This window comes from Neofelis nebulosa, chromosome 2, assembly GCF_028018385.1.
Source record: "Neofelis nebulosa isolate mNeoNeb1 chromosome 2, mNeoNeb1.pri, whole genome shotgun sequence".
NCBI lineage: Eukaryota > Metazoa > Chordata > Mammalia > Carnivora > Felidae > Neofelis > Neofelis nebulosa.
Window position 1 is genome coordinate 33,384,443 of NC_080783.1, and position 27,099 is coordinate 33,411,541.

The 27,099-nt window shown below is 35.2% G+C and overlaps 1 protein-coding gene across 1 annotated transcript in view; it reads right to left on the reverse strand.

Annotated features, from left to right (window-relative positions):
* Positions 1-27,099, reverse strand: part of BMPR2 (bone morphogenetic protein receptor type 2) — a 201,174-nt gene that overhangs the window by 13,935 nt on the left and 160,140 nt on the right. The window contains exons 7-10 of the mRNA XM_058708868.1: positions 26,871-26,985; positions 22,406-22,566; positions 21,028-21,175; positions 14,561-14,697 (exon numbers count right to left, since the gene is read on the reverse strand). Of these exons, the coding sequence (XP_058564851.1) occupies positions 14,561-14,697; positions 21,028-21,175; positions 22,406-22,566; positions 26,871-26,985 (561 nt within the window). The remainder of the gene's footprint in view (positions 1-14,560; positions 14,698-21,027; positions 21,176-22,405; positions 22,567-26,870; positions 26,986-27,099) is intronic.

Below are 27,099 nucleotides of genomic sequence, written 5' to 3' on the forward strand. Positions count from 1 at the left end.
CAAGGTCACAGGTTTATGTCATTATTCATTCACAGGACTGTTATTTCGATCAATAACCATTAATCTCACTTCAAAAATGAGCTTTGAATTTGATGGAATTTTGGCACGAGGCTATCTTCAATCTCTAGGTGAGCTTTTTTACTATTAGTAAAGTACATTCTAACTATGAAATTTAAAGGGTTGGCATTTTCTTATTCTTTAAACTAGTTTCAATAGTAGTATCTAAAGCAGTCTTATTCTGTAGTATTCACCCAAATCAGTAGTGAACAATAGTCTCCCTTTTGGGGAAAGTTGGTTTGAACTTCCTTTTAAAAAACAGATTCTGGGATGCCTGGGTGGCTCAGTTGGTTAATTAAGGGCTCGACTTCAACTCAGGTCATGACCTCGTGGTCTGTGAATTCAGGCCCCATGTCGGGCTCTATGCTGACAGCTCAGAGCCTGGAGCCTGCTTCAGATTCTGTGTCTCCCTCTCTCTCTCTCTCTGTCCATGCTGTCTCTCTCTCTCTCTCTCTCAAAAATAAACATTAAAATAATTTTTTTTAAAGTAAAAAACAGATTTTGTGTATTTGACAAACTGTCCATCCAGAATCCTTTCAGACTTGTTTTTGGACTTGTTGTTATTAAGCTTGAAAGTTTTTCACCTGCTGATATTCATAGTTATTGTGCCTTTAAAACACATTCAAGAAAATTAAGGTAATGGTTGTCAGATTTAACAAATAACAATATACTACTTAATTTTAATTTCAGATAACTGACAAATAATTTTTAGTATATATTCCATGCAATGCTTAATCTGAGCATTTTATCTCATAAGCCTATTTTAAGCTAAAATCCTTGTTAGCAATCTTGGGAACATTTTTTGTGTTTTCCTAATAATCTCTGTTCTTGACAAACAGATCCAAACCTGTAGGAAATTTGATAATGTTTATTCTGGGGATAGGCTAAATGAATACCTGCACCATGGCCCACCCCTGACACCATCTTTCCTGTTCCCTTGGGTCTTCTAAGCTGCCTGCCTCAGTGCCACAGCACAAATCCAAGACTATATCTTTTAAGGCTGAAATTTATATTGAAATTTTTTTACGTTTATTTATTTATTGAGAGAGTGAGAGAGAGAGAGAGAGAGAGAGAGAGAGAGAATATCTCAAGCAGCCTCTGCAATGTCAGTGCAGAGCCCTATGTGAGGCTCAAACCCATAAACCATGAAATCACAGCCTGAGCCAAAATCAAGAGTTGGACGCTCAACCAACTGAGCCACCCAAGTGTCCTGAAATTTATATTGAATTTTGAAATCTATTTTAATATATGTTCCAGGCTCTGACTACTGAGTAAAATTCAAACAATATAGATATCAATTAATAATCTTCTCATTAAATAATAATCTACCTATTTCTCAAATTTTAGAAGAACCTGAAGAATAGATACTGATCATACAGAGTTTAAGGGCAACTGTGTAACCTCCCTGAGGTAGAAGTTTGGTGTTTATGTTAGAAGTAAAGTTGAATCTGTTATTTATGGTAGTTATGTTCTACAAAGTTGCTATAAATGCTGAATTAGTGAACACTGAACCATTGTTCCTGGGGGAAATACGGGGTTAGACTCCTGTGAGCCTCTGGCCACAAGATTTTTGCCAACTGATCAACACATAATCTTGTTTTATTTGTGTTTCTGTTTAAAGACATCTTTTTTCTTAAAGTTTATTTATTTTGAGAGAGAGAAAGTGTGGGGGAGGAGAGGCAGAGAGAGAGGAGAGAGAGAATCCCAAGCATGTCTGCATGCACAGTGAGGCTAGAACCCATGAACTAAGAGATCATGACCTGAGCTGAAGTTGGATGCTCAACCAACTGAGCCACCCAGGTGCCCCCCTGTTTAAAGACATCTTTAAAAATAGTTATTAATTATTAACTATGCTCATGGCCAATAGCACTCTACATAATCGCCTAACAAAGTAAATCTAGCATACATTTTTCTTCTTCAAAAGGCACATCACAGCCTTTTAGTGCTTCGGAGCACTGTACTCAGCACTTCAGCACTACATGTGGGGCTATTTTAACCCAGAAATCACTAACAAGATGCCCCAAATGTGAAAAATATGCTAAACAAATGCCAAAAAGGACACTTGTTTATAGTATAAGAGATGAAACAAAAAGACAGAGTGCCTTGTTGATTTCATTTGGGAAAATATACATCTGATGACTAAAGTTTTTTGCTGCTCTGTGTACATCCATGAATGACCATAAAAGCGTTCAGAGTACTGATTTGGGGATTACAAATCAATTTTGGCAGGTAGTCAAATTCCAAATATGAAATCTGTAAACATGAGAAAAGACTGTATGTAATGGATTTAAAACTGACTTGGATTTGAAGACCACAAAGGAAGTTCAGAAATCAACTTAATTAACTTTTTAAATAAACACACCTCTAAAAACTAGTTATACATTTATCTTAGTGGATTTTGATATTGGTTTGATAAAATGAGTTTGTCTCCAGTTATGAAATGAGAATTTTTTCTTTTTATTTTGAAATAATTTCAAATTTACTTTCTTGTCTTTCACAGCCTTGACATTTTTGAGGATTATAGGCCAGTTACTTTTTAGAATCTCATGGTTAGATTCAAAGTTTGAAACTTTGACAGAAAAATCACAGAAGGGATGCTGTGTTTTTCTCACTGCATCTTATCATGTGGTTCACAGTTTTGATTTGTCTCATTACTAGTGAAGTTACCTTGATCACATGTCTGAGTTGGTGTCTGCCAGGGTTCTTTCTCTATTATAAAGTTCCATTTTTCCCTTTTATATTCAATCAGTGGGTTTTTTAAAAACTTTCATCAGTGTTTTTGGGGTGGGAGGAATACATAAAGTGTCTGTAAATATAATGTTCTCTATACACTTTTCACCCACCATTTTTGGCATCTCAATGATTGTTGGCTGAATTTCTGTGATGATTGCTAGTTACAAGACATTTAAAAAATGATAGTAAACACAAAATAGAAATATGGACAAAGGGCACATAAACGAGAAGTACAAATGCCTTATAAAATATGCAAAGATGTTTAATCTTATTCACTATGTTGAGGCAGTACAGTGTAGCATTTAAGAATATTAGTTCCGGTTTTATAGCAAGAGTGCCAGCTCAGTTAAGAACCTGGCTTCAAATCTTGGCTCTACTACTTACTAGCTGCAAATTAAAACAAGATCCATTTTCACCTATAACATTAACAAAGATTAACAAAGGTTCCTATCCATCAACCATCTGTTCTCCTAATTTATAGGCAACCAATGTTACTAGTTTCTTGGGTATTCTTTCAGAGAAACTTAATGGCATTTTTCTTCAAACAAATACCTGTCATACACACAAATTTATAGCTCCATTCATTACTAAACATAAAGTGTAACACAGTGAAGTGTACACAGTGAAATCTTTCTAAAGCAAAGATTTGGACAGCTTTCCATATAAAACTGAAAGAGACTGTTCTTCCCCAAACAGAGCACTGTCTATTGCACAGAGTCCCATTCACCAATTGCTGGCCCAGAAGACTCAGAAATACCAAAATCCAAGCAGCTAACAATTGTATATTGACTGTTCTCTGTATCTGAAGTTAAGAGAGACATGGGATGAGGCTCTGTTTATTACTTTTCATTATACAGTTGGGAAATAATTTTCAAAAAACTTTTTCAAAAAGAGACCCCACCCTCCACCAAAACAACTCATCAAGGCATTGTCCTGGATGTAATGAAAATTTGATAAACAGAAACCTTGGTCTCTACCTCTATGAAGTTTCCATTTTTATGACAGAATCATCACTGATGCATAATAATACATAGTGGTTAACAACTGTTGAGATCTTACTATGTACTAGACTGTGTTCTAACTCATTTAATTCTTTTAAATTTTAAGGAGGCTCTATGCTTAATGTGGGGCTTGAACTCATGACCCAGTAATCAAGAGTTGTATGCTCCACTAGACTGAGTCAGCCAGGAGCCCCTAATTCATTTAATTCTTATTTGAAGTAAGTGGGAATTATCATCCCCACTTTTCATATGCAGGAAAAGAGACCGAGAGGAGAAATTAGGGTACACATCTAGTAAGTGGCAAAGCTAAGGTCAAAGCTCAGGCTGCATAGCTCCACAGTTCATACATTATCGTATGTTGAATGCCTCTAAACTATGCTGATAGAACACAGCCAGTTCCTAGTGAATAAATGGGTTCTATTATAAAAGTTGTAAGTTGATTTTTTTTTGAGAAAAATCTTTGTAAGTTCTAAACAAAGTATAAATAATGGTTAGTAAGTCATTTACACAAGTAAAGATTTAGAAGTAAATTAATATAATGAAATAGGGGAAGGGAAAAATAAGAAAAATAGCTGAGAATTTAAAGAGATTGACTACAAACAGGATTCTGAGGTCCTGAATAACGATTTGGTCATAGATGGTTGTTCTAAAAGTAAGTAAAGCAATACTGAATGTCCCAGAGTAAGTAAAAAAATAGAGAAGAGAAGATTAAGGAAATAAACTGTATAGAAACAGAAAAATTAAGTCACCACTGGGGAGTTAGTTTAAGGTCTTTAAACAAATATTGAAAAAGGATTTGACAATTTAGATGAAATGGACAAATTCCTTCAAAGACAAGACATAAACAACAGATGACTTGAATGGTTTCTGTATCTATAAATACGTAGTTAAAAAATTTCCCATTGAAGTAAAAGCAAAAATGAACTATTGGGACCTCATGAAGATAAAAAGCTTCTGCACTGCCAAGGAAACAATCAACAAAACTAAAAGGCAACCAACGGAATGGGAAAATATATTTGCAAATGTCATAGGATAAAGGGCTAGTATCCAAAATCTATTAAGAGCTCACCAAACTCCACACCCAAAAAACAAATAATCCAGGGAAGAAATGGGCAGAAAACATGAATAGACACTTCTCTAAAGAAGACATCCAGATGGCCAACAGGCACATGAAAAGATGCTCAATGTTGCTCCTCATCAGGGAAATACAAATCAAAACCACACTCAGATATCACCTCACGCCAGTCAGAGTGGCTAAAATGAACAAATCAGGAGACTATAGATGCTGGAGAGGATGTGGAGAAACAGGAACCCTCTTGCACTGTTGGTGGGAATGCAAACTGGTACAGCCGCTCTGGAAAACAGTGTGGAGGTTCCTGGAAAAATTAAAAATAGATCTACCCTATGACCCAGCAATAGCACTGCTAGGAATTTATCCAAGGGATACAGGAGTGCTGATACATAGGGGCACTTGTACCCCAATGTTTATAGCAGCACTCTCAACAATAGCCAAATTATGGAAAGAGCCTAAATGTCCATCAACTGATGAATGGAAAGAATTGTGGTTTATATACACAATGGAATACTACGTGGCAATGAGAAAGAATGAAATATGGCCCTCTGTAGCAACGTGGATGGAACTGGAGAGTGTTATGCTAAGTGAAATGAGTCATAAAGAGAAAGACAGATACCATATGTTTTCACTCTTATGTGGATCCTGAGAAACTTAAGAGAAGACCATGGGGGAGGGAAAGGAAAAAAAAAAAGAGGTTAGAGAGGGAGGGAGCCAAAACATAAGAGATTCTTAAAAACTGAGAACTGAGGGTTGATGAGGGGTGGGAGGGAGGGGAGGGTGTGTGATGGGTATTGAGGTGGGCACCTGTTGGAATGAGCACTGGGTGTTGTATGGAAACCAATTTGACAATAAATTTCATATTTAAAATAAAATAAAATAAAATAAAATAAAATAAAATAAAATAAAATAAAATAAAATAAATAAAATAAAATAAAATAATAAAAATTTCCCATAAAGAAAACTCCAGGCGGGCGCCTGGGTGGCACAGTCGGTTAAGCGTCCGACTTCAGCCAGGTCACGATCTCGCGGTCCGTGAGTTCGAGCCCCGCGTCAGGCTCTGGGCTGATGGCTCGGAGCCTGGAGCCTGTTTCCGATTCTGTGTCTCCCTCTCTCTCTCTGCCCCTCCCCCGTTCATGCTCTGTCTCTCTCTGTCCCAAAAATAAATAAAAGACGTTGAAAAAAAAAATTAAAAAAAAAAAAAAAAAAAAAAAAGAAAACTCCAGGCCCAGATGGTTTCATTAAGTCTAGCGAACATTCAGGAAGGAGTTAATGGCAATTCTACCCAGGTCTTCCAGAAAATCAAAGAGGGAAGAATATTTCCCAACTTATAAGGGCATCAGTGAAAATAGCAGAGGAAGGAGACCAGGGAAAATTCTTCCCTGGAAGTACCAAAAATCCTGGTAAAAACTGTCAGAATTGGGGTGCCTTGGTGGCTCAGTCAGTTAAGCATCTGACTCTTGGTTTTGGCTCAGGTCATGATCTCGCAATTTGTGAGTTTGAGCCCCACATTGCGCTCTGTGCTGGCAGTGCCGAGCCTGCTTGGGTTCTCTCTCTCTCTCTCTCTCTCTCTCTCTCTCTCTCTCCCCCTCCCTCCCTCCCTCCCTTCCCCTCCCCAGCATGTGCATGTGCTCTCTCACTCTCTCTCTCAAAATAAATAAACATTAAAACCCCCCAGAACTTAAGAAAAAAAACTGTCAGAATCAACCTTATTGAAGCTCTGAAAGTTGCTCAAATGTTTATAGCAACCAAGTAAAATATGAAGATGGTAGCCTGTGTTCCCCATGTGGGTATCTGGTCCCAGAGGGAGGAAAGTAATATTGTTTCCAAGATATTATGTTGTCTGTTTTGACAGGTCTATGAATTCCTTGAAGAACCCATGAGAGGGGCCTGTCTTTATTCTGCCTAAATCAGAACTCTCTCAGGAAAGAGAAGTAGATATGACTAAATGGAGAACATTCCTTGAAATCACTGAAAGTCAAATGAACAAGTGTTAAAATACAACAAGTGGGATAAAATACAACAATTGAGCCACAAAACAGAAATGCTGAAAGTGAGGGAGGAAAAGCTGGGGTGTTTGAGACTTTGGGGGAATGAGGGTTTTGAAAAGCTCCTGCATATACTGGGAAACCTAGAAAAGTCATGCATATATCCAGGATGGGATGCATGCTCAGAGAAGACCATAAGCTTTCATAACTGGCTGTCTTTAGGCTCAGCACTAGCAGAAAGTGAAGGCTAAAGCAGAATCATAAAAGGTCTGGATAAATGTTAAAGGAGGGCCTCAACACAAGGTCAATCTGCAAAGACCCAAAGAGTCTTTTCTTTTTTTCTTTTCTTTTCTTTTTGCCCATCAGGATGTTAAAAATGTCCAGTCTTAAATAAAAAATTACAAAGCAGGCCAAAACAAAAACAAAAACAAAAACAAAAAACCAAGAAAGTATGGCCTATTCACAGGAAAAAAGAAATTAAAGAAACTGTCCCTGAGGATACAAAGATACTGGGGTTACTAGACAAAGAGTTGAAATATGCTGAGGAACAGAAACAAAAAAGAAATGAAGAAAAATAAACACAGCCTAAAAGATTTGTGAGACACCATCAATTTTACCCAAATACACATAATGGAAGCCCCAGAAAGAGATGAAAGAAAAAGGGGCAGAAAGAATATTTGAAGGAATAATGGTCAAAAACATTTTAAATTTAATAACAATTTAATAATAATAATAAATTTAATAATAGAAATGAATCTACACATCCAAGAAACTCAATGAACTGTAAATAGGAAATACTTGAAAAGATTTATCCTGAGACACACTAGAATCAAACTATAAAAAGCCAAAGATAAAGAGAATCTTGATAGCAGCAACAAAGAAGTGACTTGAAATACACAAGGGATCCTCAATCAAAGTTAATAGCCAATTTCTCATCAGAAATCATGAAAGCCAAAAGGCAGAGGAATGATATATTTAAAGTGCTGAAAGAAAATGAGTGTTAACCAAGAATTGGGTTACACAAGGATTTCTAAAATATGAAAACAAAAATATATCCATGAAAGAAAAAATTGATAAATTGGACTCCAGCATAATTAAAACCATCTGTTCCTATAAACTGTTAGGAGAATAACACAAACTATGGTCTGGGAAGAAATATTTTTAAATCATGTATCTGATAAGGGACTTGTATTCAGAACATATAAAGAACTTCAAAACTTAACAGTAAGAAAACAATCCAATTAAAAGTAGGCAAAAGACTTGAACAGACATGTCCTCAAAGAAGGATGGCAAAAGCAAGTGAAAAGATGCTAAATATTATTAGTCACCAGGGAAATGTAAATTAAAACCATAATGAGATACTACTACATAACTATTACAATATCTAAAATTAAGAAGAATGGCCATACCAAGTGTTGGTAAGGATGTGGAGGACTAGATAGAACTCTCATGTACTGCTGGTGTGAATATAAAATGGTACAGCCACTGTGGAAAACTGTTTGGCACTTTCTCAAAAGGTTACGCAGACATGTACTACATTCTATTCTTAGGTATTTACCCAAGAGACTGAAAGCATATGTCCATACAAAGACTTGTATATGAATGTTCATAGGAGGTTTACCTGTGCTAGCCAAAAACTGGAAATAATCCAAATATCCACCACCAAGTGAATGGGTAAACAAATTGTAGCATAACCATTCAAAGGAATGCTACTTAGTAATAAAAAGGAATAAACTAATGACACACATATCAACATGGATGAATCTGAAAATAATTATGCTATGTGAAAGAAGCCAGAAAACAACAGTACGAACATATTGTAAGATTCCACTTATATAAAATTCTAGAAAATGTATATAAATCACTAGTGACAGAAAGCAGATCAGTAGTTGCCTGGTGATTCATGGAAAATAGAGAGAGGCAGGAAGGAGACTTCGAAAGGGCACAAGAAAAATTTGGGGGCTAACTGACATGTTCATAATAAGGACTGTGGTGATGGTCTTGGGTATACACATATGTCAAAACTTAATGAATTATATATCTTTTTTTAAAAAATATTTACTTATTTTGGGAAGAGCACAAGTGGGAGAGGGGCAGAGAGAAGGGAACAGAGGATCCGAGGTGGGCTCTATGCTGACAGGCTGACAGCAGCGAGCCCAATGTGGGGGCTCAAATTCAAGAACTACGAGATCATGACCTGAGTCAAAGTCGGATGCTCAACCAACTGAACCACCCAGGTGCTCCAACAAATTATGTATCTTAATATGTGCAGTTTAATCTATATAAATGATCTCTGTTTAAATGTTAAAATTTGTTAAGGAGATAAAATAAGATTAGAGAAAAATATAGATATTCAGGCAAAATCAGATGAGTGCTTCAACAAGGGACTCTAACTACAAATATATAAATAATGATACCCAGCATTTGGGTAAATGAGATAAAGGGGTTATCATTATTAACAATGATGAAGAAAAACAAGCAGAAAAAGTAGGGAAAAAAAGAAAAGAAACTTTAAAATCTTTCCCACCTAATGACAGGGAAAACGGAAGTGAGGGCTCATGGACGGGTCATGACATGAAATTAGCTTAGTGGGTTGGGAAACAACATTTAAAACAAACAACTAGACCACTCTCCCCAAACTGAATACTCTAGGCTAGAATAGAAAATACCAAAATATAGAGTATGTAGTAAGGTTAAGTATAATCCTAAAGGCACTAGATCATGAGGTGCATGTGTATTTCTTAATGTAGATTGTGTGAGAGGGAAAAAAGTATGGGAAATGCTAAATTCCAGATCATAGCAAAAGTTTGCTGATTTGTCAAGAAGAGAATAGTAAAAGCTGAAATAAGTATGAAAAGAAGAAGGGATAGTTTCTGGGACACATAGCATATGTTAGAAGACTGGATTTAATGGGTGGAGAAAGAAAAGATTAGAGGAAAAAAAACAACTGAGGAACTTTCAAACTTTTACATGACAATACATTGAGATAAAACTGTTGAGAAAAAGAGGTTATACAGAAATAAGACTAAGGAATAAAGATAAGCCAGACAAATGATTTCAAAAGGGGAAAGAGAATAAGCCAGTATTCAAAAGAGATTAAGAAACAGAGGCTCAGAATTTGGAAAAGAATGAAAAATATGAAGAATGGTGGTGTGGTTAAACAAATTATAATCTGGACGTTTTATGTATGAGAAAAAAGCTATTTAAAAAATAAATTTTGCCTGTAATTTCTTATTATTCCAATTGAAACTGTGTGTATGTGTGATTGTTACAACAGTTCATTTTTACTATAAACTCTGAAAGTTCAGGGGAAAAAAATAAGTCATTCATGAATCCAATATTCAGAGATAACTATGGTTAACATTTTCATGTATTTCCCTCAGACTATTTTCTATACTTCCATTTTTTATAAGAAAATTATTCCCCTCCCCCTTTTTTAAATGCCTATTTATTTTTGAGAGAGAGTGTGAACACAAGCAGGGGAGAGGCAGAGAGAAGACGACACAGAATATGAAGCAAGCTCCAGGCTCTGAGCTGTCAGTGCAGAGCCTAACACGGGGCCCAAATCCATGAACTGTGAAATCATGATCTGAGCCAAAGTATGATACTTAACCAACTGAGCCACCCAGGTGTCCCCTTCCCCCTTTTATTGCCTGATCTATTTTAGGTCCCTGGCAGTTTTTAAAAACTAGTTTTTACACTCATTTATATTTGGAAGATTTTGAGTTTTGTTATTATAAAATATTTTTAAATTTCAATGCAATTATGAAGCAAAAATATCTTTTTTTAGATATAGAGGTATCTTTCTCTTTTTATAAACTATGCATTTGTTATATTCCTCTCTAGTATTGGATTGTGTTTACAGAGAAGCAGTTATATTGACTATAGCACATTAGACTTAAATGGATTCACTGGAAGTAAACCAAGTATTACTTATTCCCTACTTCCCTACTCTAAATTGGAAGCAAAAAGTTTTCAGGTAAATATGAATACGATGCATATCCTGTAATGGCAAGGTTATTAAGAGATACTTGAAAATAATGAGTCAAATTTCTTTGGTGAAATAAAATATTAAGATGAAGTATTTTACTAGATAAAATTTCATACAGAAATTTTTCCTTAAGAGATGCTCTACTGTGAAGCTAGCATATCTAGTGAATCCTGGTACGGGATTCAGCCTCACCTCTGCCAAGGCCTTTTTAAAGATCTGTCCCAGTTCCCAAACAGGGACTGCCGTTTAGAGGCAATCTTGGGCATATGTTTTTGGCAATAGGTCTTCAATTGCCTTGAAGAAGATGTCAATCTCATCTGAAGCGGAAGCCTTCCTTGACCAATGGACAAGATGACAAGTGGAGATGACCAATGGAGAAAATATTCAGTCTAACTCTGTATGGAAAAATATGACATCTCTAGCCTCTCTCTGACATGCCGCCATCCCATATAAGTGGGGATCAAGAATGAAAATACGCTAATCCTATGAAGACAACCTAAAATTAAAATGCAAAAATACATAGTAATATGATTTAAATTGCTTAATGAATGTTTCATTTTTGTTCTTTAACTATAGTCAAGAAAATTATTTGTACAAAGTATCAAAAATTCTGATTTACACCTTGAGAAATAATCGAATACCTATCACATTCTTTTTTTTAATGTTTGTTTTTGAGACAGAGAGGGAGAGAGAGAGAGAATGCACACACATGTGAGTGGGGAAGGGGCAGAGAGAGAGGGAGACAAAGGATCCTAAGCGGACTCTGCACTGATAGCTGTGAGCCTGATGCGGGGCTCGAACTCATGAACCGTGAGACCATGACCTGAACCGAAGCTGGATGCTCAACCAACTGAGCCACCAACGTGCCCCACAAATTCCTGTCATAGTCTTAAAACAAGAACAGATTGCTATGGAAGAAGCAAACACTAAGAATTTCTAGAATTTATAAATATAAGAGTGGAAAGTAAAATTTTAATGAACAGATAACCAATAGTGTGGTGAAGGTGAAAAATGAAAGAGTGATTTAAAAGCTAAAGCTGAGTAAATCTTGAACAATGTAAAACAGAACAAAAAAAAAATGGAAAATACAAAAAACAAATTGAGACCTGGAGTGTCAAGTGAACCAATATTTTGAGAAGGAAGAAATGGAAGAGGAGAAATAATTTTTTATTTTTTTTTATTTTTAAAGTTTACGTATTGATTTTGAGAGCGAATGACAGAGAGAAACAGAGCATGTTGGGGGTGGGGGGGCGGGGCAGAGAGAAAATCCCAAGCAGGTTCTACACTGTAAGCACAGAGCTCAAACCCATGAACCATGTAATCATGACCTGAACCTAAATCAAGAGTTGGATGCCTAACTGACTAAGCCACCCAGGTGCCCCAATTTTTAATAATACAAGAAAATCCCTCTGAATTGAAGAAACTTCTGAGTTTTCAAACTGAAAACCTGTCTACTGCAAAGCAAAATGTGTGAAAAGATCCACACCTACATATGTCCAGGTTAAATTTGATAATTTCAACAATAAAGTAAAAGTGTAAAAGCTTATAGAGACAAGAAAACAAGGGCATAAAACAAAAAGACAAAAAATAATGAAATGAGATTAGATGACTCTGGAATTCTTAATATGTCTGAATGCTTGAGGACAATAGAGTAGTGATTTCACAGGAACCACTATGAGGAAAATGTGATTTTGATCTTGAAATCATTACCTGGCCAAATTATTATACAAACGTGAGGACAAGATAAAGACATTTTTGAGGGTGCAGGTATTCATACTACCCATGCTCATACTAACACATATCACTTAAAGAGGTTTCATCAAAGAAATAATGATTTACAAGAAAAAGAATGAGATTTTTTTTTTTAATGTTGCTTCTTGGTAGAATCTATAGAGAAGAAAGAAATTAAAAAGCGCCATATATATCAAAGAGAATCCAGTGGATGGTGACTTTTGAAACATTCTTTCTCAAGCAGCAGAGGCTTATATTAACTAACATAGGATTTTTACTTCCTTCTCTGTGAGTCCAAGCACAATACTATATTGTACAGTGGATGTTTACATAATCATAATTCTACACTTTCTGATGTTTTTATTTTGAATTTTAGAGCAATCTGTAGACAAAACACAAATTATTTAATAATAGTTACAGCATTACAAAACTAGGAAAGAGCAAATGAGAGATAATAAGAAATAATAATAGATATGGTAGTCACAGTTATAATAGTAACCTCCAGAAGAAAAAGTTAGAAACAAAAACCAAAACCTCAGAACGCTGTTAACAGGAGTTACTTTTGAAGAGTGGTGCTAGGGATATGTAGTCTTTTCCTTTTCCACTTCCTTTTTTATGCCCTTCTATTTAATTTGATTTACCATGTATAGGTATAACTTTATAATTCTTTAAAAAATGTTTAAAATAAGAAATATAGGTACTACCATCAATAAAGGGTAATTCAATAATTAGGATATATCATACAATAGAATACTGACTAAATGGATAAAGAGATACATGACAGGTATTGACATGAAAAACTGTACATAAGCAAAAAATGATACTGGATAATGAAATGATCCTACTTATGTTAAAAATTATATGACAAAAAGAGAGAGAGAGAATGCGTGTGCATGTGCGTGTAAATTTTGTAAGATATTTATAGTGCTGTAGCAACAATTTACTAAAATGGCAGAAGCCTTTGTAGATATTTTAGCATTTTAGACCACATTTGTTTTTTAAATATTTTATTTTTTTAATGTTTATTTATTTTTGAGAGAGACAGAAAGACAGAGAGTGAGTGGGGGAGGGGCAGAGAGAGAGGGAGATAGAATCCGATGCAAGCTCCAGACTCTGAGCTGTCAGCACAGAGCCTGACGTGGGGCTCAAACTCATGAACTGTGAGATCATGACCTGAGCCTAGTTGGACGCTCAACCAACTGAGCCACCCAGGCACCCCTAAAGATTTTATATTTAAAAAAAATTTTTTTTAAATGTTTATTTATTTTGGAGAGAGAGTGAGACAGAGTGTGAGTGGGGGAGGGTCAGAGAGAGGGAGCCACAGAATCGGAAGCAGGCTCCAGGTTCTGAGCTGTCAGCACAGAGCCAAATGTGGGGCTCGAACTCATGGACTACGAGATCATGACCTGAGTTGAAGTCGGACGCCCAACATACTGAGCCACCTAGGCTCCTGAGATTTTATTTTTAAATAATCTTTACACCCATCATGGGGCTTGGACTCACAACCCTGAGATCAAGAGTCACATGATCTACCAACTGAGCAAGCCAGGAAGGCCCTAGAATGCATTTTTTAATAAGCAGAATTTAAAACATACCTTGGTTTCTTTTTTAGGTAGTTTAAATTTCTATTGAATATGTAAGTCTGCACTAATTAACATTTTTGGTACCACTCTCAAGAGAGTAAGATGGAATTTCAATAATGTTTAAAAATATTAATCTGTTAATTATTCCAGCTGTTATTCAATTTGGCAAGCTCAGACACAATTTAGTCTCTCTAGTATTTTTACTTGGAAAAAACTACATCTGAACCAAAAAGAGGACTTTTTTATATTGAAAATTTTGAAACTGTATAACATCATAAAAGTCAAGCAAGGATTTTTGGCATTAGACAACTCTAAAAACTATTAACAGTCTATTTTTGCTTCAAACAACATTAAAACATATTCAGTCATAAGTCCTCCTTTTAATAATTAAGTTTTTTTCTTACCAGGCTGTTTTCTTTCCAAGCTTCTGGGAATTTGGGTCTCTGTTTTTCCCTAGACACCAGAACTTGCATATCTTCAAAAGTGGGATGGTTTCCAACTTCTGTCTGAAAAGCCATCTGGTATTCTGGTACAGATTCACCTGTGTATTTTTTTAAAAAATGGATAAAGTAAAATTTTCAATTATTATAAAATGATGGAACAGGAGCAGAATTTCTGATACTAAGTAAGCAAAGAAATTATGTCACAATCTTTTTTATTTTTTTTTTAATCCTTTGGGCCTATTTGGAAATGCAAAAGAGATCCTTTTGTGGGTTTAATACAATATTAATTAATAAAGGTTTTAACTAAAATAGTCTTTGATAAATTAAATGTCTGTTGATAAATCAAGTGGTAGTTTCAATAATGGACATAGCTATTTTTAAATGGCTTCTAGAATTACTAAATTGGGGGGGATTATTACATACATAAGGTGCATTTAATACTTGAAAATGCCTGAATTCTTACCCCATACAGGGATTGAGGGTGGTGAATATAAGGAGAAAGCCCAGGATATAGTATAACACATGTCTGTAGAACCAAATGTAAGTGTCTAGGATGTATAGTCATCATGTCTTAATATGTCACTGGCTCTATTATAGTCCAGCCAGATTGTATCAAATGTCACAAAAATTTTTATGATAATGGCCACGACAGAAAACTCAATATACTGATTTTTTAAAAATCCCTAAGAAGTAATATCTATATCAAGGATTTTTAAGTATCATTAACTATTCTACCACTATTTAATAACCCTATTTATCACCCCTAAGCACAATCAGCTGCTCGTGATAAGAAGCTTTGATTTTTACAAAATGTGATCAAATTAAACTTAATAAACATACTGTGCCATACAGAAGACCGGTGGGACAAGGGTCAGAATACCAGTGGTCTAGTTAAAATCTTGACAAAGAACACAGGAGAGAGACTCTTCCTGTCTGCTGGCCCCAGCCCCCAACCCATTAGAGTGACAGGATAAATTAGAAGGAAGAACACCAGAATGCAGGATAAGGCACTTAAGCTCCAATCGTGTCTTCATCTCTACCCTGGAAAAGTCATTTAACTATTCTGTTTTAGTTTTCCTGTCAGCAAAATGGCAATGTCTGTCTTCCTTATTTCACTCACATGGAAATAATACAAAAGTTATGATGACCAGATAGAAAATACTTTATAAAACATTTATTTCCGTTTTATGTTTCAATTTTCAATTTGGATATTCAAAAACCTATAAACATTTTCCCTCCACCAATATTAAAAAAGATTACATTACAAAGATTAATTTTATAATTTATGCAACATAACCCAAAATTTTTGGAATGTTGCAGTATCTATACAAATGATATTTTGTAACTAAAGATTTAAGCAAATACTTATTGTTTTTTAAGTTTATTTATTTATTTTGAGAGAGAGAGAAAGTGCAAGTGGGAGAGGGTCAGAAGCGGGGTGGGGGGAGGGGGGAGGGAGGGAGAGGGAGGGAAGGAGGGAGAGGGAGAGGGAGAGGGGGAGGGAGAGGGAGAGGGAGAGGGAGAGGGAGAGAGAGAGAGAGAGAGAGAGAGAGAGAGAGAGTGAGTCACAAGCAGGCTCCATACTGTCAGCACAGAGCCCAGTGTGGGACTCTAACTCATGAACCATGAGATCATGACCTGAGCTGAAATCAAGAGTCGGATGGTTAATTGACTGAGCCACTCAGGCACCCCTAAGCAAATACTTACTGTTGACAATCACCATCAATATTGAACTTGAAAGACAAAACCAGAAGTTTTAATCCTGCTAGTTAGTATATCACTTTTGTTCATGAAACCTCATCTAATAAAACCTTAATCTATAATATTTGTGAACCAGAAGATATTTACTAGTACATCATATCTGTTTCTCTGAGACATATACACAACACATATAGATGTCTTCCAAGTATTATTTATTAGTCACTTTTTTTTCAAATGCTGGTTAAGTAGAATAACTAAAAATTCATAATTTTACTTATTTGTTTTAAGCGGGTCTAAAATATAATTAGAAAACCTACTAAATAAAATTGATACACAATCTTGTTTTGTGAATGAAATGACATTAAGAATTGCAAATTTCTTTTTTTTAAATTTTTTTTTAAGTTTATTCATTTTTGAGAGAGAGAGACAGAGCATGAGCAGGGGAGGGGCAGATAGAGAGACACACACACAGAATCCAAAGCAGGCTCCAGGCTCTGAGTGGTCAGCACAGAGCCCGATGCAGGGCTCGAACTCACAAACTGCGAAATCATGATCCGAGCTGAAGTCCGATGCCTAACCAACTGAGCGACCCAGGTGCCCCAGAAGAATTGCAAATTTCTAAGAAATCTTCATAGTTCTTAATCTAATTGTTCAATAGATACTTGTTTAGAGCTAACTTAGTATTAGGCACTAGGGACACAAAGATGAATGTTAATGACATCATCATCATGAATTATATTAGTCTTACTGGATTTCCTTAAAACTTTATAAACATTGGATTGCTCAAGGGAGGTTTTATAATCCCATTTTCTTTTAAATTGTCCAAAATAGATCAAATATCTAGAATATCAGATACCATTCCCTGCTTCTCACCTCATTTGCTATTTGTTAATTATGTCTCTAAGCAGTTAGGAACATTTTAGTTCCCTTCTTAAATTATGCTTATTCTTTCTTCCTTTTTCTTTCTCTTGCCTTCCTTTTTAATCTTCCTTTCATATTCCTCCTTTATATAAACATTGCAGCATTTCACTCTTTCTTTGTAATACAAACATCTAATTCATTTATTCTGCATATATTTTACAGCGAGAATCAGTCTACATTACATAGTGTTTACATTTAATAATAAAGAATGTACTGCATTTGGAGGTGTATCATATAAATCTGAAAAAAATGTTCTCCAAAAATGTTATAATTATAACATGCTATTCTCTATGCTTATTAATATGTTTAAGGGATCCTTTTTATTCAACTTCCATCCCATTTCATTGTTAACATTTTTAAGAGTATCTTGTATCTTCTTCCTGTGCTTTCCTAATACTTTTCCTTCCCATACTCTGATATTTCCGTCTTCTCTATTCCACAGAAACTCCTCTAAGAATACTAATGACCTCTTGTTATTTAAATTCAAAGATCATTCTTCAGTTCTATTTCCTTTTGACCTTATATTACATCTACTGCTATCAATCTTGGTTCTTAACATTTTCTAACACTGACTTCCAAGATACTATGATTTCTTGTGGGAGATGCAGGAGAGAAGCATCAAAGGAAAAGACTCCAAAAGGGAATGGCTGGAGAAGGTGCAAGGCCTTAGGACATGTTTACACAGCTGAACATGGCTGTGTCAGTAAGGAACCCCTAGAGCCATTAACATTGTCCAGGGCCGATCCTTCTTCACACCTGACCCTTCCTAGTGTTACAGAAACCAATTAACTCAAAATGTAACCTTGAAAAGCTAAACCATTTGATTAACACTCTTGCTTAGCTGACTTTATGCACATAGTCTTTAGGAATTATCCTAATAAAAAGAAGCTTCATCCTGGAGTTGGGACTCCAGTATGAGGACCTTCACTTAACTTCACTTTGTTTGCAGACTCATCTTTTGCGACTCCGGCCATACTCCCTACAACAATTTCTTAGTTTTCTCACTATTTTTCTGACCAACAGTCTTCTAAACTAACCTACTGGTACAGGGAGGTACCCCAATATTCAGTCTTTACGCAATAATTTTTTGCACTCTTCATTTGTTCTCTTAGCAGAGTGCATCTACTCATAAGTTCCCATTTACCATCTTTACATAAACAATTTCTAAATCATTTCACTTTTAGTTCTCTCAACATCCTTTTTATTTAAAAAATTCTTTATTTTTTAAACTTTTTAGAATGTTTTATTTATTTTTGAGAAAAAGAGAGAGAGAGAGAGAGAGAAACTAGCAGGTGAGAGGCAGACACAGAATCCAAAGCAGGCTCCAGGCTCTGAGCTGTCAGCACAGAGCCCAAGGCAGGGCTTGAACTCATGAACTTTCAGATCATGACCTGAGTTGAAGTCGGATGCTTAACCGACTGAGATACCCCGGTGCCCCTTAAAAATTATTTTTAAAAACTTTCTTCAGCTGTCCATCAATACCCCATCTGAAAGTCTTCATAATTGGAGAAACTCATATTTCCAATATAAACCAATATTTTTTCCTAAGTTCCTGGCTGCCACCCTCATTATTTCTTAGATCTCCTAATATTTCTCAGTTCCTTAGATTTTCTTCCAATAGCTAAGCAGAACCACACATTTCTTCTCTCCATTTCCATATCTAAGATTATAAGATCTCTTACTGCAACTCTCATTTTTTTCCTTTATTTTTATTTTCATTGTGGTTAAATATACATAACACAAAATTTACCATTTTAACAATTTTTAAGTGTATAGTAAGTTCTATGGCAGTATGTTAATAATGTGCAACGATCACTACTACCCATCTCTAGAACTTTTCCATCTTCCCAAACTGAAACCACGCATCCATTAAAATAGTAACACCTTATTCTTTTACATGTTTTTAAAAGATGCTTATTTATTGATTTTGAGAGAGAGAGAGCATGTGCATGCACACGAATGGGGGAGGGGCAGAAAGAGAGGCAGAGAGAGAATCCCAAGCAGGCTCTGAGCTGTCAGCATAGAGCCTGACACAGAGCTCGATCCCATGAACCATGAGACGATGACCTAGGCCGAAATTAACAGTCAGACACTTAACCAACTGAGCCACCTAGGCACGCCTTACCTATATTCTTTCTTTTAAACTATTGTTGTTGTTTTAAGTAATTTCCACTCCCAGTGTGGGGCTGAAGTTGTGACCCTGACCCAGAGATCAAGAGCTGCATAGTCTACTGATTGAGTCAACCAGGCACCTGTCTTTTTCCTTTTTAAACCGCCTCTAGTTCTATTTCAATTCAAACTACATATCTGCTAATCTTCTGCAAATAAGATTTAATTGCCTTTCCATTTTCATACACCTGATATTGTTATTATTTATCAGGGCAAAAGCAATAGTTATTCTTTGAATGCAGTAATTGTTGAAAAAATATTGCTGATGGTAATGTACTAATGCTGGTTTAAGAATTTTACTCAGTCATGTTTCTAAAAAAACAAAAATTCTGAATTAGGATATATTAAAAATATCTGTGGTCTAAGTTCCAGTAATATAAATAAAAAGTTTCAAAGTTCTAATAATGCTGTGATACTACTGAAATTCTGCTATGCCTAGAAAAACACCTCAACTGAGTACTCTGTACTTCCAATTAACTAGAAAATATACTTCTAAAGAATAACTGCCTAACCTGTAGTTAATCTAAGTAATTATTAATTTATTTTATTTATAGAATTATAAACTACTGCTAAATGTTTACTGTTTATAAAGCAAAAAACAAAACAAAACAAAACAAAACAAAAACCAAAAAACACCTCAACCCCACTACTAATCTTTGTTATTATTAAATAGTTCCATTATATAGTTTGTCCAGTGCTGGTTCAATTGACCATTTTTCCTTTTTCTATACTTTTAATGGTATTATTCCTATAAGATAGAAGCCATATATATCAAGTCATTTTGTACACCATCTAGCAGAATGCAATGCACACATATTGGTAGTTAAAGTTTTTACAGGACAATAATGAGAGTAATGTAATCCTAACAAAAAGAGAAAAACTATAAACTCATTTGGTTAATTCAAATAAGCCTTAAATAAGCATTCATATTAAATGGGTATTCCTTCATTGAAAGGAAGGAAGGAAAGCAGGAATCAGGAAGTCAAGAAGGAAGAATGAAAAAAATAAAGGAAGAAAGAAAGAAAAAAGTGTTCCAATGGTAAATTCATTGTTTCTAACTTCTTGGGTCAATTCAGGGAATATTTTAAGTATAGCTTATCAAATGTTCAGAGGGTGCATAAGGACAACAATGACTGCTAAAGCAATCTAACTAAACACAGATAAGCTATTATGAATAATCAACTAAATTGCATTCAGGGGTGCTTGGGTGGCTCAGTTGGTTAAACATCTGACTTTGGCTCAGGACATGATCTCCCAAGTTTGTGAGTTCAAGCCCCGCATCAGGCTCTGTGCTGACAGCTCAGAGCCTGGAGCCTGTTTTGGATTCTGTGTCTCCCTCTTTCTCTCTTCCTCTCCCCAGCTCATACTCTGTCTCTCCATCTCTCTCAAAAATCAATATTAAAAAAAACAAACAAACAAACAAACACCTGCACTCAGATGCAAAGTTGGGATCTGTTTACAAAGTTATTTCTAATTGACATCCTTCTGCTAATAATGTTTCTGAACACTAGATGGCAATAAACTAAAGGTTTAAGTGAAAGTAAAAACTTAAAAGTTGACTCAATTTAAAAGTCGAAAAAGAGGATATAACTGCTTCACTCAAAACATGTATCAATTTTTGACAGCAATTCTCTTACCTGGGAAGAGGTCTATACATCTCATAAATATCTCCCAATAAATGAGTCCAAGTGCATACATGTCTACTTGTTTCAAAGCTGATTCACAGTCCCTCAAGTTCACAGCTCCTTCTAGAACTTCTGGTGCCATATATCTGATTGTGCCAACCTGATAAATTAGAGTGACATTTTTCAGAAACATAATGTAACATATTCTGACATGCATACATCAGACCAGAAGTTATACATAAATTTAATGTCAACTATATGTTAATGGCACATTATTTGACTTTATGTATATCACTGAAACTTTCTATACCTAATTTTTTACCTACAAAACACCCTTTTTGAATAAACTGTGGTAAATCTTTTCTATTGAATACTATTCATCAATCAGAAAGAATAGGCTAAACTATCCTATGTATGTCAATGAAGAAACATTTGCAAGACACAATGAGAAAAGTGCAATACAATAGTACAATATAAAAAGTACAATAGTATGTACGTCATTTAATATATATATATATATTTTAATGTTTATTTATTTTTGAGAGACACAGACAAAGTATGAGCAAGGGAGGGCAAAGAGAGAAGGAGACACAGAATCCAAAGCAGGCTCCAGGCCGTGAGCTGTCAGCACAGAGCCCGATGCGAGGGTCAAACCCACAAACCATGGGATCATGACCTGAGCTGAAGTTGGATGCTCAACCACTAAGCCACCCAGGCACCCCCATAATTTAATATTTAAAAAAAATTTTTTTTAATTAAAAAAATACATACACATGGAGAGAGAGACGTGTATGGTGATGCAGAGAAAAAGGTCAGGAAGGATGTGGTCCACATTTCAACAGTGATTATCAGAAGGTGACTGTCCTGTCTTAAACTTCGAAATTTTACTCCTGCTTCAAAAATCAGTTCTTAAAAAAGCAAATACAGTTCCTACAATCCTCCTCCCAATGCCTCTCAAAAATGAGTTGTGGGGGGCACCTGGGTGGCTCAGTCTGTTACGCATCCAACTCTTGATTTTGGCTCAGGTCATGACCTCACAGTTCATGAGACTAAGCCATGCATAGGGCTCTGCGCAGATGGCACGAAGCCTGCTTGGGATTCTCTCTCTCCCTCCCCTGCGTTCTCTCTTTCTCTATCAAAATAAATACATAAGTAGATAGATAGATAGATAGATAGATAGATAAACATTTAAAAAAATGAGTTGGAACAAGCAGTGATTTCCATAAAGAACTGATAAACTTCATGCAAGGTCTTCTGTAGGTCTTAATTTTGTAATTCCTAATATGCTGTAATTGGTAGCATATAAGGGTAACTGTCCTGGATAGATTTTTTTTAATGCTTAATTATCTTCTCGAAGTACATCAGAGTGATACCTTTTGTATACACTCACCTCACTTATGGCTGCATTATCTTCTTCCCCTGGGCGTACCAGTCTATTTCCAGTTAGCCTCATGGACAATCCAAAGTCACTAATAACACAGGTTCCATCATTTTTCACCAGGACATTTCTGCTGTTTAAATCTCGATGGGAAATCGCAGGTTTATAATGATCTGTTTAGATAATTTCAAATATTTATTAATGCTTAAATAGCACTGTTGGACATAAACATGCAGGTAATAGGGACTACAAAAATATAGATGATTGTATTATTTTTCTGCCATTTAATTTTCTAATAACAGAAAGGGACACAAGAAAGCAGTTTCAACTCATAATCATCACTATTTTCACTATATTTTACAACATAAACTACTGTTGCATGTGTAATTAAGCTTTAAATATTTAGCTGCAACTAATAGCCAACATGCTATTGCTTCTAATTTTAAAACATACTTGTCTTTTTTTCCCTTTTTCTAAGGGTAGCAAAAGGAGGCAACAGAGAAAGAAATATTTAGTATAAATAACTAAAAAAAGTCAACTTGCCAAGATGCTTCCAGAATCTGTATATTGTATGTTATACTATTCTCCTATGGCTTCACTGATCAAACCTATGACAGAATATCCCAGTTCTGCCCTCAGGGTTAGCCCTGTTTCTAAGCCCACCTCAGTTATTCAAATCAAACTAGAAAAAGTTTTACAATGGACCTGGAGAATAAGTAGAGGAGCTGGTATCTCACAAGATATGAAAACCTGTTTTCTGATTTTACAGAGAAGCAGAGCACTATTATACTCACATTACTTATCACTAGACTATATGCTCCATGAAGGTAGAAAGAGAACATGTTTTACCTGAATTCAAAAGGCTTGGCACACAATAAATGTTTGCTGACTGAAAGAATGTATCTAACCTAAGCTGCCCCACCAAAAACATATTTCTTTCCTCTCTTTAAGGAAACCTTATATAAATATTATATTAAGCAAAACTATAGCTCCTGAGTTGAAAAAATTGTTATACAATTTCTGAAATTTAAAATAAGTCTCTAGGTATACAAAGAAACAGAGCAATCAGAACAAAGTCAATGATAACTTTATTGAGTATTTATATTTAGGCCCAAATAGGCTCAGTATTTACATTCATTACTCTCATTAATGAATATCAGACTATAATTTCACCAACAATGAAACTAAAAACAGAAGATAATGATACCTGTCACAATTGGAAGACAAAAATAGTAGTTAAAAAAGAGTTGATTTCTTGTTCATTTTCTCCCCTCTCACTTCCTGGTCTAGCCTTCCAAAGCTTGTACTAACATGGCTCACTCAGCCCCTAAAAGAGTTGCATTTCTTATTCTGGATAAAACCACAATACTAGTACGTATAGTATAATCTCAAGGTGATATTTATATAAGAAACTTATAGAGATATAAAAATGTTTCTATATTTGGAAAATTTTTGTATATTAATATAAAATCAATACTTAAAGATCTCACACTTAAGGAAATTAGGCAAAAATAATGGGGAGAATGGGCAATGAGTCAATGATACAGCCAGAGAAGAAAATAGGGTAGTACCTTCTGCTACTATATAAGAAAAAAAAAAAAAAAAAAAAAGACATGAAATAATGAAAGAAGACGGGTGGGGAGCAAAGAAGGAAGGGGGTAAAGAAGAAAACAAGGGAAAGGAAGAAAAGAAAGGAAACAAGATAGGTTTCATTGCCAATGTAAAGGGTAGAACTATAGACTGCCCTTTTGAGAGACTTTTCCCCTTAAAGTTCTCCTCGGTATTCCTTTTAATCCTTTTCATTTGGGGGCAGGGAGTGCAGAGAAAGGAGAACATACAATAATTTTGCCCTGGACAGTAGCACTGTACTAGGCAAATATTTCAAAGAAAAGCAGGGCATACTATTATTTTAATTGTGTTAAAAAATAAAACCTGAACAAAAAATAGTCTCTGTGGACACATACACACAGCAAAGGACTTAGAAGGATGTACATAGTTAATAGTAATTTTCTGTTAGATTTGAGTGATCTATAATATGTTCTTTCTTTGTTAGATTCGGGGGGAGGGGGGAGTATGGTAGTAAGTTTCACTGACATTATCAGGAAAAATTCATAAGGAGGACAGTTACAAATAAATAAGCAGGCTCAATTCCTCCTTATTCTGAAGCTAAAAACAGCTAAATAAAATAATAATAGTATTACTTCTTACCACAAAATTTCTATGCCAAACAGCAAAGTTACATTTGAAGATACTGGGGGTAGGGGGTGGGGTAGGGAGTGTGCCTGGGTGGCTCAGTCGGTTAAGTGTCCGAATTCAGCCCAGGTCATGATCTCACAGTTTGTGAGTTCGAGCCCTGTGTCGGGTTCTGTGCTGAAAGCTCAGAGACTGGAGCCTGCTTTGGATTCTGTGTCTCCTTCTCTCTCTCTGCCCTTCCTCTGCTCGTGTCCTCTCTCTCTCTCTCTCTCTCTCTCTCTCTCTCTCTCTGTCTCTCAAAAATAAATAAACATTGAAAAAGAAATTTAAAAAAAATGAAGATACTATGAAAAATAGTGTTCTCTGACAAAAAGTGAAATAACACTTTAAATATTTTGAAATAATACTGTATATTTCCAATACCTTTAAAATATTAGGTAAAAGCATAAATTCAAATATGCTAAATACTAAAAAAAAAAAAACCCTACAAAACCCCCAAAATAGCTATTGTATTTATTTATTTTTTGCAATACTATGTATACACTCAGTTTAAAAAAAGAAGGTTAACTAAAAAAAAAGGGGGAGTTAACTAGTTTAAGTGATATTAGCTAATATTTGAGAGTAACATCTACATCTAAATAAAACTCTTATTTGATGGCAATCATTCTTTTCATTTTTTTGAAACCTTGCTAAGTCATGCAAGTCTTGAAAAGGGGGATGAGGATGGTATTTTAAGTTCTGTGCTAAGCCAGCTTTTTAAGTGAATTATAATAATACTTAAGAGTAAGGAAGCATAGTCCAAATGGTTAGTGTCCTAAAGCACCAGAATAAGTGCATCAAACTGCTGACATAGGCAATAACATTGGTCAATTCTGTATTCAGGAAAAGCAAGATGTCAAGATAAATGAAGTGATAAATTATTCAGGAGAAATTTTTTATATATGAAGCAGCAGCTAGAAAAGATGACCCACACTACTATACAATAGAACAAAGATCTAAGAAACTGATATATTAAAGATTCTCTTATCTACAGGGGTCAAAGAAACTGAAAAAACAATATTCTGGGCTGTAGTATGACAAGAAAATCCATAAGGGATGAGAGCTTGAGAAAGCACTAAGACTGATTTTTGCAACAAAGCTAATTTAGATGTGCCTGTGATGTATGTTTTGAAACAAAGTGAGAAAGTAAATGTATTAAAAAGATGTTTTGAACAACTACCAAAAATGTGCATAGATGCTGAAGAAAACTGTAGTTATGACAAAGAACACAAACCACAGTTCTGAAACACTGGCGAAGATCAACTCCCCAGCATGCATTATCCTCCTTCTACTCAGTAACAGAATCCAATATTATTTGATATAGCAACACAGCCAACACAGCCAGCTTAAAAACAACAACAATAACACCAACAACTGTATTTAAGTGTGGTAGTTAAGTGTGAACTAAGTTCTGTAAAATAAAATATACGTATGAGAGTAGAGCCTCTGGAGGCAGAAGGGGGCAATTCCTTCTACCTTTCCTTCCTTTCCCTTACTGATTAGAATATAGCATGATGGACAATGAGGTGACCTTGAAAATGTAAGCCATATGTAAAGAATAATGGAAAAAAAAAGAATAATGGAGGAGAAATATTACTGGAGGCTTAGGCTACACCAAACCAATTTTAGACTCTCTCTAAATTCTTACATAAGAAAGAAAAAAAAAAATCATTCTTATTGAAGCCTGTGATTTTTTCTCCCCCTGACAGATTTGACCAAACCTAATCCTAGCTAAGAGAAACACTAAGTTATAAAAAGATATGTGTAGGTTTTATACTAAAGACCAGTCAAATATAGAATAAAAATCCATATGATGTTAAAACTAAAGAATTGGTAATGCACTGTATTTCATTTAAATAAGCAAATAAATGCAAGGAAATGTACTACAGCCTAGCTAAGAGCTTCTCAACCTAAGTTCATTGATGGACTTTAACGGGTCTGAGAACCCCTAGAATCAAAAGAACATTTTTAAAAGTTTGCCATACATGTATCTTTACAGAGGTGTTCAGAGCTTTAATCAAAATCTCAATAGGATCCATGACCTCTCTAGGGTCTCGAAGTTCTTTTTCTTATTCTTCCTGTTATATTTCAAATATATTTCCTCAAGCCAGATACTTCAAACAACTGGCTAATAATAAATCTGCTATTATATAAAATATACTCTTAGTTTGAAGATATGAATACAATTTCCCTTTGTGAATTTTGCCCCACATGAGTGTCATTCATCTTCTACTCATTGTCTTACCTCCTCGTGGCAATTCTGTATGAAGATAAGCCAGACCTCTAGTCACAGAATGAGCCAGACGGCAAGAACTGACCCAATCACTTGTATGGAGACTCAAATACTTGCAAAGAGATCCCTATATAAAAGAAGAAATACACAAATACAAAAAAAAAAAAGTGGAATTAATTTACTTGTACATGAGGAGGTAAATTAGCAGTAGCCTGACAAAGTATTTAAGTAGGTTAGGATT